At 39.3% G+C, this 12,938-nt stretch overlaps 1 protein-coding gene across 2 annotated transcripts in view; it reads right to left on the reverse strand.

The window, feature by feature from the left end:
• The window catches only part of LOC114467651 (neurotensin receptor type 1-like), a 28,158-nt gene that overhangs the window by 14,491 nt on the left and 729 nt on the right, over positions 1-12,938 (reverse strand). For both annotated transcript variants that reach the window (XM_028454109.1, XM_028454108.1), the window contains exon 3: positions 2,263-2,440. In XM_028454109.1, the coding sequence (XP_028309910.1) occupies positions 2,263-2,410 (148 nt within the window). In that variant the 5' untranslated portion in view covers positions 2,411-2,440. The remainder of the gene's footprint in view (positions 1-2,262; positions 2,441-12,938) is intronic.

Consider the following 12,938-nt stretch of genomic DNA (forward strand, 5'->3'; position numbering starts at 1 on the left):
CTCTGCAGAAGAAGACCCTCCACTGCACCTCAGCACTTTAACAACTCACTAATTTCATAATTTAAATAAACTATTTCTACCTTTGTTTTTCTGTTTACATGTCGTTTACTTTGTATTTAATAAAATAGTTTCTCCAACAGTTAAATCTACACATTTATACTGTATATAATACACATACAGGATGATGTGTAACAATAATCAGTAAAATTAGCTTTAAACACATTTTGTAGAACTAAATATAAAGTTATGATGTGAACAGAAAGAAAGGAAGACGAGCCAGATAATTATAAACTTTAGAATATAATACAATCATAACTTTTAATCATAAATATGACTCTTCTCAAAACAACAAACTTTGATATCTTTGTCACACAATATCTAAGCTTCAGTGAATAATTTACAAATAAATAAATAAAAAAGTTCACTGATTACATTGAGATCTCAACGTCACCATCAGTGAACTTTTTTTATTTGTAAATTATTTACTGGAAGCTTCTCTGGTGGTGTGTGTTATTATTATTATTATTATTATTATTATTATTATTGTATGAAGCCAACATTACTGCAGCTCTGCACATCATTGTTGTCCTGTTAAAGTATTTTTATACAAAGACTTAAAAACAATCTGAAATTAGTGATGACTCAGTAAATCACCTTTATTATGCATTATAACAATCTGTTCCTTAAGTCTCTAAATTATTGAAACAATTAAAAACATCTAAAAAATAAAATTACAGAAAATGAAATAATCATTTAATATACATTTCAATAAATAAGTGCATCCCATTCTGTCTGTTGTCTGTAGAAGTGATGGGTCTAGACCTGATGATGAAACTAGGATCAGCTCATGGTTTTAATGTCCAGGGAGGGGCGTGGCCACTCTGTATGGACTTAAAGAAGAAGAAATAAAAGAAGAGTTAGATAATGTCATGTTCATCAAAAGGAAAACTGAAAGTGATGGAGATAAATATGATCAGATGGACACAGACACACAAAGTTTAAACAAACACACAAATAATCTGTCCTAAACTGTCTCACACATTAAAATCATCTATTTACACTTATATTAATGTACACAAAGACTAGCTCCACAAAATCAGAACATTTATTGATCCATAAATTAAACTGATCTTACCTTTATAAGCTCAGTTTCCTCCTTTGTTTTTAAATCCATTTGAACCTCCATTCATGGTGGTTTTTATCATCAGAGAGTCTTTCATTTTTAATAAATCCACCGTTATTTGGTCTGTTTTAATCTTTCTTTCTCACTCACTCGATTTCATCAAAACAAAGCAGCATATTTAATGTTTCTGTTACGTGTGAGTAAAATTACCGACACTGGCTGTAAAGAGCAACTTCTTATCTTTCATAAACTGGTGGAATTTCTCCGATAGAACAAATATGAGCAGAGTTACAGTCATTTAAATTAACGTGATGCGTTCAGGGGCCCTGGGAAACCCAGTCCGTGAAAAGAGCACGTGTCTGGGTAAATCTTGGTTTATAGTTACATTACGCAACAGAAAATATGAAATTAACAGAATGTACTGTCAACAACAAACCCAGAGTCGCTTAATGGTGACGTAACGCCATACGTGTGTCATAAATTAACATGATGACGTGTTTCTCTGTGGGAACCGAGTTGAGCTGGTGATCACGTCTGTTCTACCGTGTCAGGGAGGGACAAGGAGGGGGGGATTCCTGCTGTGAGCTTGGAACGGCCCCAGTTACCAGTGTGAGTTCACCCTAAGAAACCTCTTCACACAGATTAAAGTCAGCTGAAAATATGGAGTTTAAACTATAGTCAATTTAAGCCAAAATAAAAAAAGGTCTATTTTCACAAGATAGATTTGTTTTTTAGGATGAAAGTTTGAACAGATTTTGTTCATTTATTTGTACATTTTTTGTCTGCTCACTATTTTCCAGGTCTTTGTTTTCAGTCTGAAACAGGAGATTTAATTAAGCACCAATATGAGTAGTTCTCCAAAAAGTAATTCCAGGTGTCACATCAAAAAAATAAAGGATGATTGTAATATTAAAATAGTTGTAAATAAAAACTACATAACAGTTTAAGACTTTAAAATGTCTCCACTGAAGAATATAAAATGCTTTTTCTATCAAAGTTTAAGAACCAAAGTTCACCATAAAAACACTGCAAACATTTCCCTCAGTCTGCAGCATGGGCAAAGTTGATCTAATCTAATTTTTAAAACATGTCATAGTTTTTATAAAACACTAAGCGTGTCCTAGATTAGTCATACTCACGGAGAACCAGAACTCCGTGGTGAAGCGACTGTGCTCGGTTAGACTCCACAGTCACATTCAGACTGGTGGGATTGTCTTGCTCGGCCTCACGAAACATCTGCAGCAGCTGATTGGCTATGATGCCATTAAGAACAGATATGACCACCATCGGCACCACAAATGACAAGAATGCATTCACCTAAAAGGAAAGAAACAAGAAAAATTAATCAATACAGTTAAAGCATAAGGACTCATGACACCAAAATACATGTTCATTTAGTTATTTTTGTCATGAACAAATAAGTAGGAAGGTATATTTCCTATGATAAGAGACAAAAGAGGAAGTGATGTAATCACACACAGCTACAGCTTCATCCACAGCATTCCTAGGCAAACATGTTGGGTTAGGAATGCTGTGGATATGATGTCCACAGTTGCCACACAGACAAACACATTCCCGGGTTAGGGTTATAATGAGGTTTGGTGTGTCCGTCTTCCTGCGCAGAAGTTTCAAAAGATGAGATTTCACGGGAGTTGCGAGGCTCCCGCCCAAACAACTTTCAATGGAAACACATTCCATTATACTTTGTCAACTATTAGAAATATCAATAATGGAATGGAAACCCAGCTATTGATGATATGGGGCTGCATGTACGGATTACAAAGCTTGTGATGCACTTTTTAATGGTAAAACGTTAAAATAATCATTATTGGATATTATTATAGAATATTATTATCAGCGTATCTAATAACAAATTGAGTCTTACATGAATCACGTGACGATCAAGCATTTCCAACTTCCGTTGTCGCAATTTTCTCTCTATACGGCGCTGAGTCATTACATCTTCAACAAATGCACAAGTTTATGTTGACATTTTGGACACTTTTCTTATTCCCTCCATTGAGAGGATATTTGGGGATGATGACAACATCTGGTGTGATGGATAGGGTAAAGTTAGAAACCATTAAAAGCTACATTAGTCAGGGTTTGTTTAGTCTTTGTTTGGTGTAGTTTCATGTTTTAAATCATGGCTCCTCCTCCCAGTGATGTCAGTAACCCTAACCCTAACCCTAACCCTAACCCTCCTGTTTCAACTCAGGTGTGACTCGTTCCTAATCAATCCTTCCTCACTATTTATCTGAGTGTTTGGACACACACTGGTTGATGGTTCATTGTAGATGTTTCCCTATTCACGTGCTGCTGTTTTTATCTCCTGCTCCATGTTTTTCTTGTGCCTTTTGGTTTTTAGAGCACATTTTTTCTGAGGTCAATGAGACTAAACCTCACAGAGGAGGAGCTACACCATTTAAAACTTTAAAAAAGTAGGCAAAGATGAACGTACAAATCTAGGAAATTATATTTAATAAGAACACAACAGTGATGTCATGAATTTTGACCCCTTGTTTATATAACGACTCAAGGGGTTTCATGGCTGTTTTGCACACCTGCAACCAGCCAGAGTTTAAATACATGTGAGGCCTCAGTTGTTAGAGACCCTCTTATGTGCCTAAAATTGAGGTTAAATTCATGGGAATTACAGTGGGTACGGAAAGTATTCAGACCCCTTTAAATGTTTCACTCTTTGTTTTATTGCAGACATTTGCTAAAATCAAAAAAGTTCATTTTATTTCTCATTAATGCACACTCAGCATCCCATGTTGACATAAAAAAACAGAAATGTAGAAATATTTGTAAATGTATTAAAAAAGAAAAAGTCAAATATCACATGGTCATAAATATTCAGACCCTTTGCTCAGTATTGAGTAGAAACATCTTCTGAGCTCGTACAGACATGAGTCTTCTTGGGAACGATGCAACAAGTTTTTCACACCTGGATTTGGGGATCATCTGACATTCTTCTTTGTAGATCTTCTCCAGTTCTGTCAGGTTGGATGGTGAACGTTGGTGGACAGTCATTTTCAGGTCTCTCCAGAGATGATCAGTAGGGTTTAGGTCAGGGCTCTGGTTGGACCAGTCAACAATGGTCACAGAGTTGTTCTGAAGCCACTCCTTTGTTATTGTAGCTGTGTGCTTAGGGTCATTGTCTTGTTGGAAGGTGAACCTTCAGCCCAGTCTGAGGTCCTGAGAACTCTGGAAGAGGTTTTCTTCCAGGAAATCTCTGTACTTGGTCACATTCATCTTTCCTTCAATTGCAACCAGTCGTCCTGTCCACTGTTGAGATTGTGTTGGGCAGGTGATGAGCAGTGACTGGTGTTCTCCACACACACCACTTAGAATTAATGCCAAAAAGTTCAATCTTGGTCTCATCAGACCAGAGAATCTTATTTCTCAAAGTCTGAGAGTCTTTCATGTGTTTTTTGACAAACTCTATGCAGGTTTTCATATGTCTTGCTCTGAGGAGAGGCTTCCGACAGGCCACTCTGCCATAAAGTCCCCACTGGCGGAGGGCTGCAGTGACAGTTGACTTTGTGAAACTCAATTTAATTTCTTTACGGAAGTAGCAACAAACTATTATTTAGTAGAGCCTTAGCATCAAGGTGTTGTATGAGCTGCTCCGCTACAACCTTCTTATAGACCTTAGGGAGAGCAGGGAGTATGCTAATGGCTCGATAGTTACTGACCTCTCGTTTATCTCCCGACTTTTGCACAAGCGTACCAATGGCCGTTTTTAGGATAGAAGGAAATACCCCTTCCTCGACGGACTGATTGATGGTTTTGGTGAGAACTAGAGTTATCCAATCCACTTTATTTATATAGCACATTTAAACAACAAAACGTTTCCAAAGTGCTGAACATGCGACCACAACAATAAAACCAAAACAATACAAATGAGCTCTGCCACCAAATGAGTATAAAACAATAAATAAAAATAAAACAGTTTAAAAGAATAAATATAAATAAAAACACATTAAAAACTATAAATAACATAAAATAAAAGACACAGAGGACCACACAACTTACGCGGTGCTAAAAGCCAGAGAATAAAAGTGAGTTTTGAGACGAGATTTAAAACACTCCACGGTGGGGGCCGTACGGATGTGGAGGGGCAGAGCGTTCCACAACTTAGGGCCGACAACGGAAAACGCTCTGTCCCCTTTAGTTTTACGGTTCGCCTTCGGAACCACGAGCTGGAGCTGGCCCTCAGACCTCAAAGCGCGCGGGGGTCGGTAAATTTGGATGAGGTCTGTGATATACTGAGGGGCCAGTCCATTCCAAGCTTTAAAAACAAACAATAAAATTTTAAAATCAATTCTAAATTTAACAGGGAGCCAATGCAAAGAAGCAAGGATTGGGGTGATGTGTTCACGCTTTTTGGTCCCTGTTAAAAGTCGTGCCGCTGCGTTCTGGACTAACTGCAAGCGGTAAAGTGCCTTTTGGCTGATGCCCGAGTAAAGTGCGTTGCAGTAGTCCAGACGGCTAGGGTTAAAGCCTTGTGAAGTTTTACAAAGGCACTGTCTAACCCATATACAGTTATTTTGCTTTACTATTGTTCAATTTCATAATATTAGTGTTTCCTGGAACCAAAGCTGATGTTGACCTCCTTATGATCAGATGTTTCCACAGCTTTGAATAAAGCCCGAACCCTGAAGCGGAGAAAGGAGACATTCTGGACATGCCTGTCGTCCCAGAAGGTGTCTTCAGCTCAGCGCTACCCTCGATGCTGCGGTGCTGCGATGTGAAGAAAAAGGACGAGGAGGCTCTCCGCCTCTGCCTTCCAAGGAAGCCCTTGGTCTTGTCCCCACCTGCTCGCTGCAAGGTATTCTGGGCTCCTCAGTTTTGAGCTTTTAAACTGCGCATCCTGTTTATGCCTTGGCCTCCACAACCGGTGGGTCAAAATGGTGCCTTTGGTTGGCCCAGGAAGCCCACAGCCCCAGCCACACCGGCCCGACCTCTACGTGCCCCAACCAACCAGGAAGATGAAGCGGGCAGCCTGACATGGCCCTCCGCTCTCTCTTCGGTGATGTGTCTGGATGTTTCCGGTTCCACAGCTCCACCTGTTCTGCTATGTTCTCCTGGCATCCAAAGGTCCTAAAGTTATTGCTGCGTTAATGCTATTGCTAGGTTCATGCTCTTGTTAATGCTGATGCTAGATTAATGCTGCTGCTAGGTTAATTCTAATGCAATGCTAATCCTAAAGCATTTGAAATGCAATTTCTCAACTGTTTTTCTACCAATTTCCACCAAATCTGCTCAGGCTAAACCCTAACCCTAACATTGAGAAACACGACCTTGGGGTACTAACCCCTGCCACTTCTTCAGACCGTGGCTCAGGTGGTAGAGGGTCGTTTTCTGATCGAGAGGTTGGGGGTTCGATCCCAGTACCTGACTATGTGTCAAAGTGTCCCTGGGCAAGACACTGAACCCTAAGTTGCTCCCAGTGGTCGACTAGTGCCTTGCATGTCAGTCCTGTCCCACTGGTGTGTGAATGTGAGAGTGATTGGGTGAATGAGCTGATATGTAAAGCACTTTTAGACTGTTTCAGAGTGGTTATAAAGCAATATATAAATCTAGTCCATTTACCATTTAGTCCATTTACAACGCCGCTTGTGGCTTTAATTATTAATATAGTCTCTGTCTGTTAGTCAACAACACTTCTACAGTCTGAATAGAAACAAAGAGACTCTTCACATGCAATTTTAATCACGTACGTTTCCAAAGAACTTTGGTCAGAAAATACGTTAAAGAGAGAAAACAGATGATGTTTAGTTGATAAAGTTAAAAGAAAATAAGTCTGTTCATCAAATCCTGCATGAACAACAACATCAGATGCGGTTGAAATAACTTCACTATCTGAGCTGATGAATATTTGTCTGGATTGTTTTTAAAGACTTCCTGCAATAATTGTTTTTTTTTTTAAATTGTATTTCCAACAAGTCTGAATTTAATCCAGATGTTCAGACACTGGCTTCAGGCTTTGTTTACTTCACACTCACAGAATCCCGTCTAAAGAGCTCTAATATTTCAGATAAATTAAATGTTTCTTGCCTCAATACTTCACATTTATCCTGTGTGGGAAGAATGTTTATAATTAGTATTTTTATATGTTTACACAATAGTTGTGATGTTTATGATTATTATCTGCTTATTTGTTCTTCATCCTCGTATAATTATAAATTCATTACCTGTCGGATGTTTATTTGTTCTTCAGTTACTGAAGCTCAGTGTTGCAGTTAATTTAAAAGAGTGTAAATCCACTAGTATCTTTGTAACATTTAATATTTACTGAGGATTTTTAACTGTAGCAACACAAGTAACACAAGTAAAAGAATATAGAGCACTAGGAGTGTGGATAGATGAGAAACTGACCTGGAAAAAACACATACAAGTAGTTAAAAACAAAGTTGCCAAAAGCAGCTTCATCCTATGGAAATGACAACAAATACTACAAACCACATCACTGAAGACAATCTATTCTTCCCTTGTTGGGTCACATTTAAATTACTGCTCAGAAATCTGGGGAAACACCTACAAAACGTATCTTGAACCTTTATTTAAACTACAAAAAAAAAGCAATTAGGATTTTATATAAGGCACCACACAACACACACACACACAAATGAACTATTTGAAAAGGCCAAATACCTAAAGCTGCAAGAAATAATACACTACAGCACACAAATTCTCACATTTAGGGCATCACTTAAAACACTCCCATATCAAATACAAAAACGTTTCACATACAAACACACAGCTTATGAACTAAGACATAATAATGTGTTTATACAAGAAAGGGTTAAATCTAACATTGGAAAATACAGCACTGTCAATAGAGCTATTACCAGCTGGAATAACCTTGATGTAGAGACAAAACAAGCTGCAAACTTGACTAGATATAAAGAAAAAACTCGGAAGACATTTTTGCAAGAATACGAGATCAACACATCAATGAGAAAGAAGATGAACTTTTCTTTTGAACTGGAGGAACAAAAACAACGTTTGGGAATGAAATCTACGGGGAAGAAGGACGACACGAACAACGATAGAGAGGAAGAATAAAAAAAAAAAAAAAAGAAGACAACACTGACTACAGATGAGAATAAATCCTACACAAAAAAGGACAAAAAAAAATGAAAAAAATGAAATTGTGTTCAGAACCAAAGAATGTTTGACCAGAGAGACGAGCTCTGATGTAAATTTTCTGTGTTCAAAATAGGGGACGGGACTCGGATAAGCAACCTGCTTCTCTCGTCTCCTTTTTCGGCATGTACAAAAAAAAAAAAAAAAAAGAGAAAAAGAAAACTTCTGTGAATGCAACCATGTCGGAAATAAACTGAATAAATAAATAAATAAATAAAATAAAGTCAATGAATAACTTTCAAACCATCAACTCTCCCACTAGTCATTAGTAAATGTGATATTTAGTCATTATTAAAGGTGATATTTAGTCAAAGGGTTAGGGTTAGTTAAAGTCAATTCAAAGCATGTTTTTTTGCTTCTCTAATACTATTGTATTGTTGAGCCATTTTCATTGTTTGTTTTTCTCTCCTTTTTTTAGTGATTTTCTTTTCTGAGTTTAAATGTAAGTTATGTAAACACACAAGGACTTAAAAATGTCTTAGTGTCCATAATATATTTTTCCTGATTTAACTATTTATGGTAATTCTCCTAGAGGTGTTTCTAAAGAGGTCATTTAAATAAATAAATACTCAAAATATAAAACATTAGTTCAAATAATGCAAATCATTTTTTAACCAATAAAAAAAAAATAAAAATGGTTTTCAACACACACACAGGCCAGCTGTTCCTCTCTTTGTTCGTGTGCTTAACACCAGGTTGTCTAATCAGCTCAGCTTTCACACTGATGAGAACTGTTCTGTGTTTACAGCTCAGAATCTAATTATTATGTGATAAGGAAGGGACGACCAATCAGTGAGCGACACACATACGCACACACGCACACACGCAAAATGAGTAAAATCAAGCAAAAAACAAAACAATATTTAGAAAAAAAAGTACAGAAAACAACAGAAATGCACAAAAATACACTAAATGACTTCAAAAACATACATTACTGAAAAATACACCAAACAACAAAAATATGACAATGACTTAAAATACACAAAACTAAATATTTATACAAATATACACAAAATGAAACAGAAATGCACAAAACTACACCAAAAAGATACAAAAATATACAAAATGACTCCACAAAACATATATAACAGAAAAATACACCAAACAAAAAAATATATAAAAATGAGTAAAACAACAAACATTTATCATGTTCATGGCCCATAGAATTAAACCAGATAAATCTGTTGTTTGTGCCTATGGGCCAAACAACAGCCCAGAGTATCCACCCTTCTTGGATTCCTTAGAGGGAGTACTGGAGAGTGCTCCTTCTGGGGATTCCCTCGTTCTGCTGGGGGACTTCAATGCTCACATTGGCAACGACAGTGAGACCTGCAGGGGCGTGATTGGGAGGAATGGCCCCCCTGATCAGAGCCTGAGCGATGCTTTGTTATTGAACTTCTGTGCTTGTCACAGATTGTCCATAACAAACACCATGTTCAGGCATAAGGGTGTCCATATGTGCACCAGGACACCCTAGGCTGCAGTTCGATGATCGACTTTGTAGTCGTGTCATCGGACTTGCGGCCACGTGTCTTGGACACTCAGGTGAAGAGAGGGGCGGAGCGGTCAACCACCTGGTGGTGAATTGGCTCCAATGACGGTGGAAGATGCCGGTCAGACCTGGCAGACCATCTGAGAAAGCTTCAACCATGTCTTGGGGGAGGCAGGGGACATTGAGTCAGAGTGGGCCATGCTCCATGCCTCTGTTGTTGAGGCGTCTGACCGGTGCTGTGGCTGCAAGGTAGTCGGTGCCTGTCGTGGCGGCAACACTCAAGCCAATTAGTGGACACCGGGGGTGAGGGATGAAGAAGCTTAAGTAGGAGTCCCATCGGGCCTTCTTGGCCTGTGGGACTCTGGAGGCAGCAGACAGGTACCGACGGGCCAAGCGGAGTGCAGAAACGGCGTTCGACGAGGCAAAAACCCGGACAAGGGAGGACTTTGGCGAGGCCGTGGCTTCGAAAAGGTTATGGTCCACCATCCAGCGTGTCAGGAGGGGGAAGCAGTGCACTGTCAACACTGTGTATGATGCGGATGGTGACCTCGATTCGAGAAGTTGTGGATCGGTGAAAGAAATACTTCAAAGACCTCCTCACGGACACGCCGTCCGATGAGGAAGCAGAGTCTGGGGACACGGGAATGGACAGTCCTATCTCTGGGGCTGAGGTGGTTAAAAAGCTCCTTGGCGGCAGGGCCTCAGGGATGGATGCAATCCACCTGGAGTTCCTCAAGGCCCTGGATGTTGAGGGACTGTCATGGTTGACACGACTCTGCAGCATCGCTTGGACATTTGGGGCAGTGCCTCTGGATTGGCAGACCAGGGTGTGTGTTCCAACTATATAGGGATCACACTCCTCTGCCTCCCCAGTCAGGTTTATTTAGGGGTATTGGAGAGGAGGGTCCGCCGGATAGTCGAACCTCGGTTCAGCGGGGAGCATTGCGGTGTTCATCCTGGTCGTGGAACTGTGGATGAGCTCTACACCCTCAACAGGGTCTTTGAGGGTTCGTTGGAGTTTGCCCAACCAGTCCACATGTGTTTTATGGACCTGGAGAAGGCATTCGACCGTGTCCTTCGGGGATTCCTGTGGGGGATCCTCTGGGAGTATGGGGTATCGGACCCCCTGATAGGGGCTGTCCATTCCCTGTACGACCGGTGTCAGAGCTTGGTCCACATTGCTGGCAGTAAGTCAACCTTATTTCCAGTGAGGGTTGGAAATGAGGTCCTCAGAGTAGAGCCGCTGCTCCTCCACATTGAGAAGAGCCAGATGAGGGGGCTCGGATGCCTCCCTAGTGAGGGATCATCACCCCCCCCCCCCCCCGGGGGAGTTGGATGAAGTGGCCAGCGACCCGACAATGGATAAGCCGAAGAAAATGAATAGTGAAGTGAGAGTGAAGTGAATGTGTCTGGATCTCGTCTCTGCCATGGTTAACATCCTGTGAGAAGATAATAAAATAAACACAAACATGCCTTTACAACGTTTAAAACCAGGTCTGTATCACTGAGTCTAAGTTTAGATTAACTCAGTTGTCACATGCAGATGACTTTAACCTAAACACTGACCTGCTGCTTATTTAACTAATACATGCCACGAGACTGAACCATTCATTACCATCTCTATCCACTTTATTACGTTAACATTTCTAAAGTGAACAAACTGTTTATTTTAACTTGTTGATTTGGCATCATTAGCCTTTTGTTTAAAACATCACATCATGACGCGCGCGCGCACACACACACACACACACACACACACACACACACACACACACACACACACACACACACACACACACACACACACACACACACACACACACACACACACACACACACACACACACACACGGGGCCCTCAGCTCTAGTCCATGACAAATGGAGTTAATATTAACTCATTCAGTGCCATTGACGAGAACACTCGCCAATTGTGTTTTATCACAGAGATTACTAGAGCACACCCTGGAGGAGGTCATGTATGGACCTGAGTGGATTATCGATAATGTTGCAATCGTGAGATGAAACCATCAACAAACCGGGCCAAACGGGTCATCTCTGCGTGTCGGGAGGAAGAGGAAGTTACATCTGTGTGATTGACGGGGGGTTAGGGTTAGGAACAAAATACAGTAAGCAAAACATTTAACTGTGAGCCAGATAAAATAATAATTTTGCAATTAAAAGCCTCATCTCAGTGTTATTTTTTTAAGAAGGAAACCAATGTTCAGATGTTATAGTTTTCAATAAAGCAAAAAACAAAATTGCTTCAAAGTCACAGATTTTTTTTTAAAAATGCCTGTTTTCTGTAAAACTTGCTCTATTCAACTGCTGATTACAGAATAACTAAACAAACTACAAATATTTTTTTTGATGAAAGTAGAGACTTTAATCTTTCAGAATCTGGTGTCAGATTTCAGATTGTCATGGCACAAAATATTCTGTAGGTTTTTAAAAATGAGTCAAAATGCTCTAAAACGGCTGGCACTGAATGAGTTAAATACTGCTGTGTGATAAAGTTTTAGTATTAAATTAACCACCTTTAAATGTTTATTTTCATTAAAAAAAAATGCTGCAGATTTGGTGCATGGGTTGTGGTATGTTATATATAATATATTTTTAAAAATGCAAGGTGGATTCTGGTAAAATATGATATACTTGTTGCCTTTTATAAATGTTACATGTGGTACGATCAGTTAATAGTTGTTTGTTATGGAGCATGTACGCTATCTTACATTTAAGTACCGGTTTGGTACAAACAGAGAACGATACAATTATTATTATTATTATTATTATCATTATTATTATTATTATTAGGGCTAGAGTCAGAAGCCTAGATTTAACTCAAGGAGTGAAGAGTAAAGACACTGAGCACAGTTCTGATTTTTGGTGATACCTTATATTGTGATAATGACATTGAATTAACCAACATTTAGACATTTACAACAAAAGACATGAAACAAATGACCATACACAGAAAAATACAATATATACAATTTCTTGGTGTCAGTGGGCATCCAATGATTGTGCAGCGCACATAGTCCATAAATGTATAACTAGAGTTCCAGGTTTCCTGTATGGCGCTATCCACAGTTTAACGGCCTGACCATTGACTGTCCATAGTAGGATAAAGTCCACGTATTGGAGATGAATGTATATGAGGTGTGTTAG

This window comes from Gouania willdenowi, chromosome 7 (genome assembly GCF_900634775.1).
Source record: "Gouania willdenowi chromosome 7, fGouWil2.1, whole genome shotgun sequence".
Lineage (NCBI taxonomy): Eukaryota > Metazoa > Chordata > Actinopteri > Blenniiformes > Gobiesocidae > Gouania > Gouania willdenowi.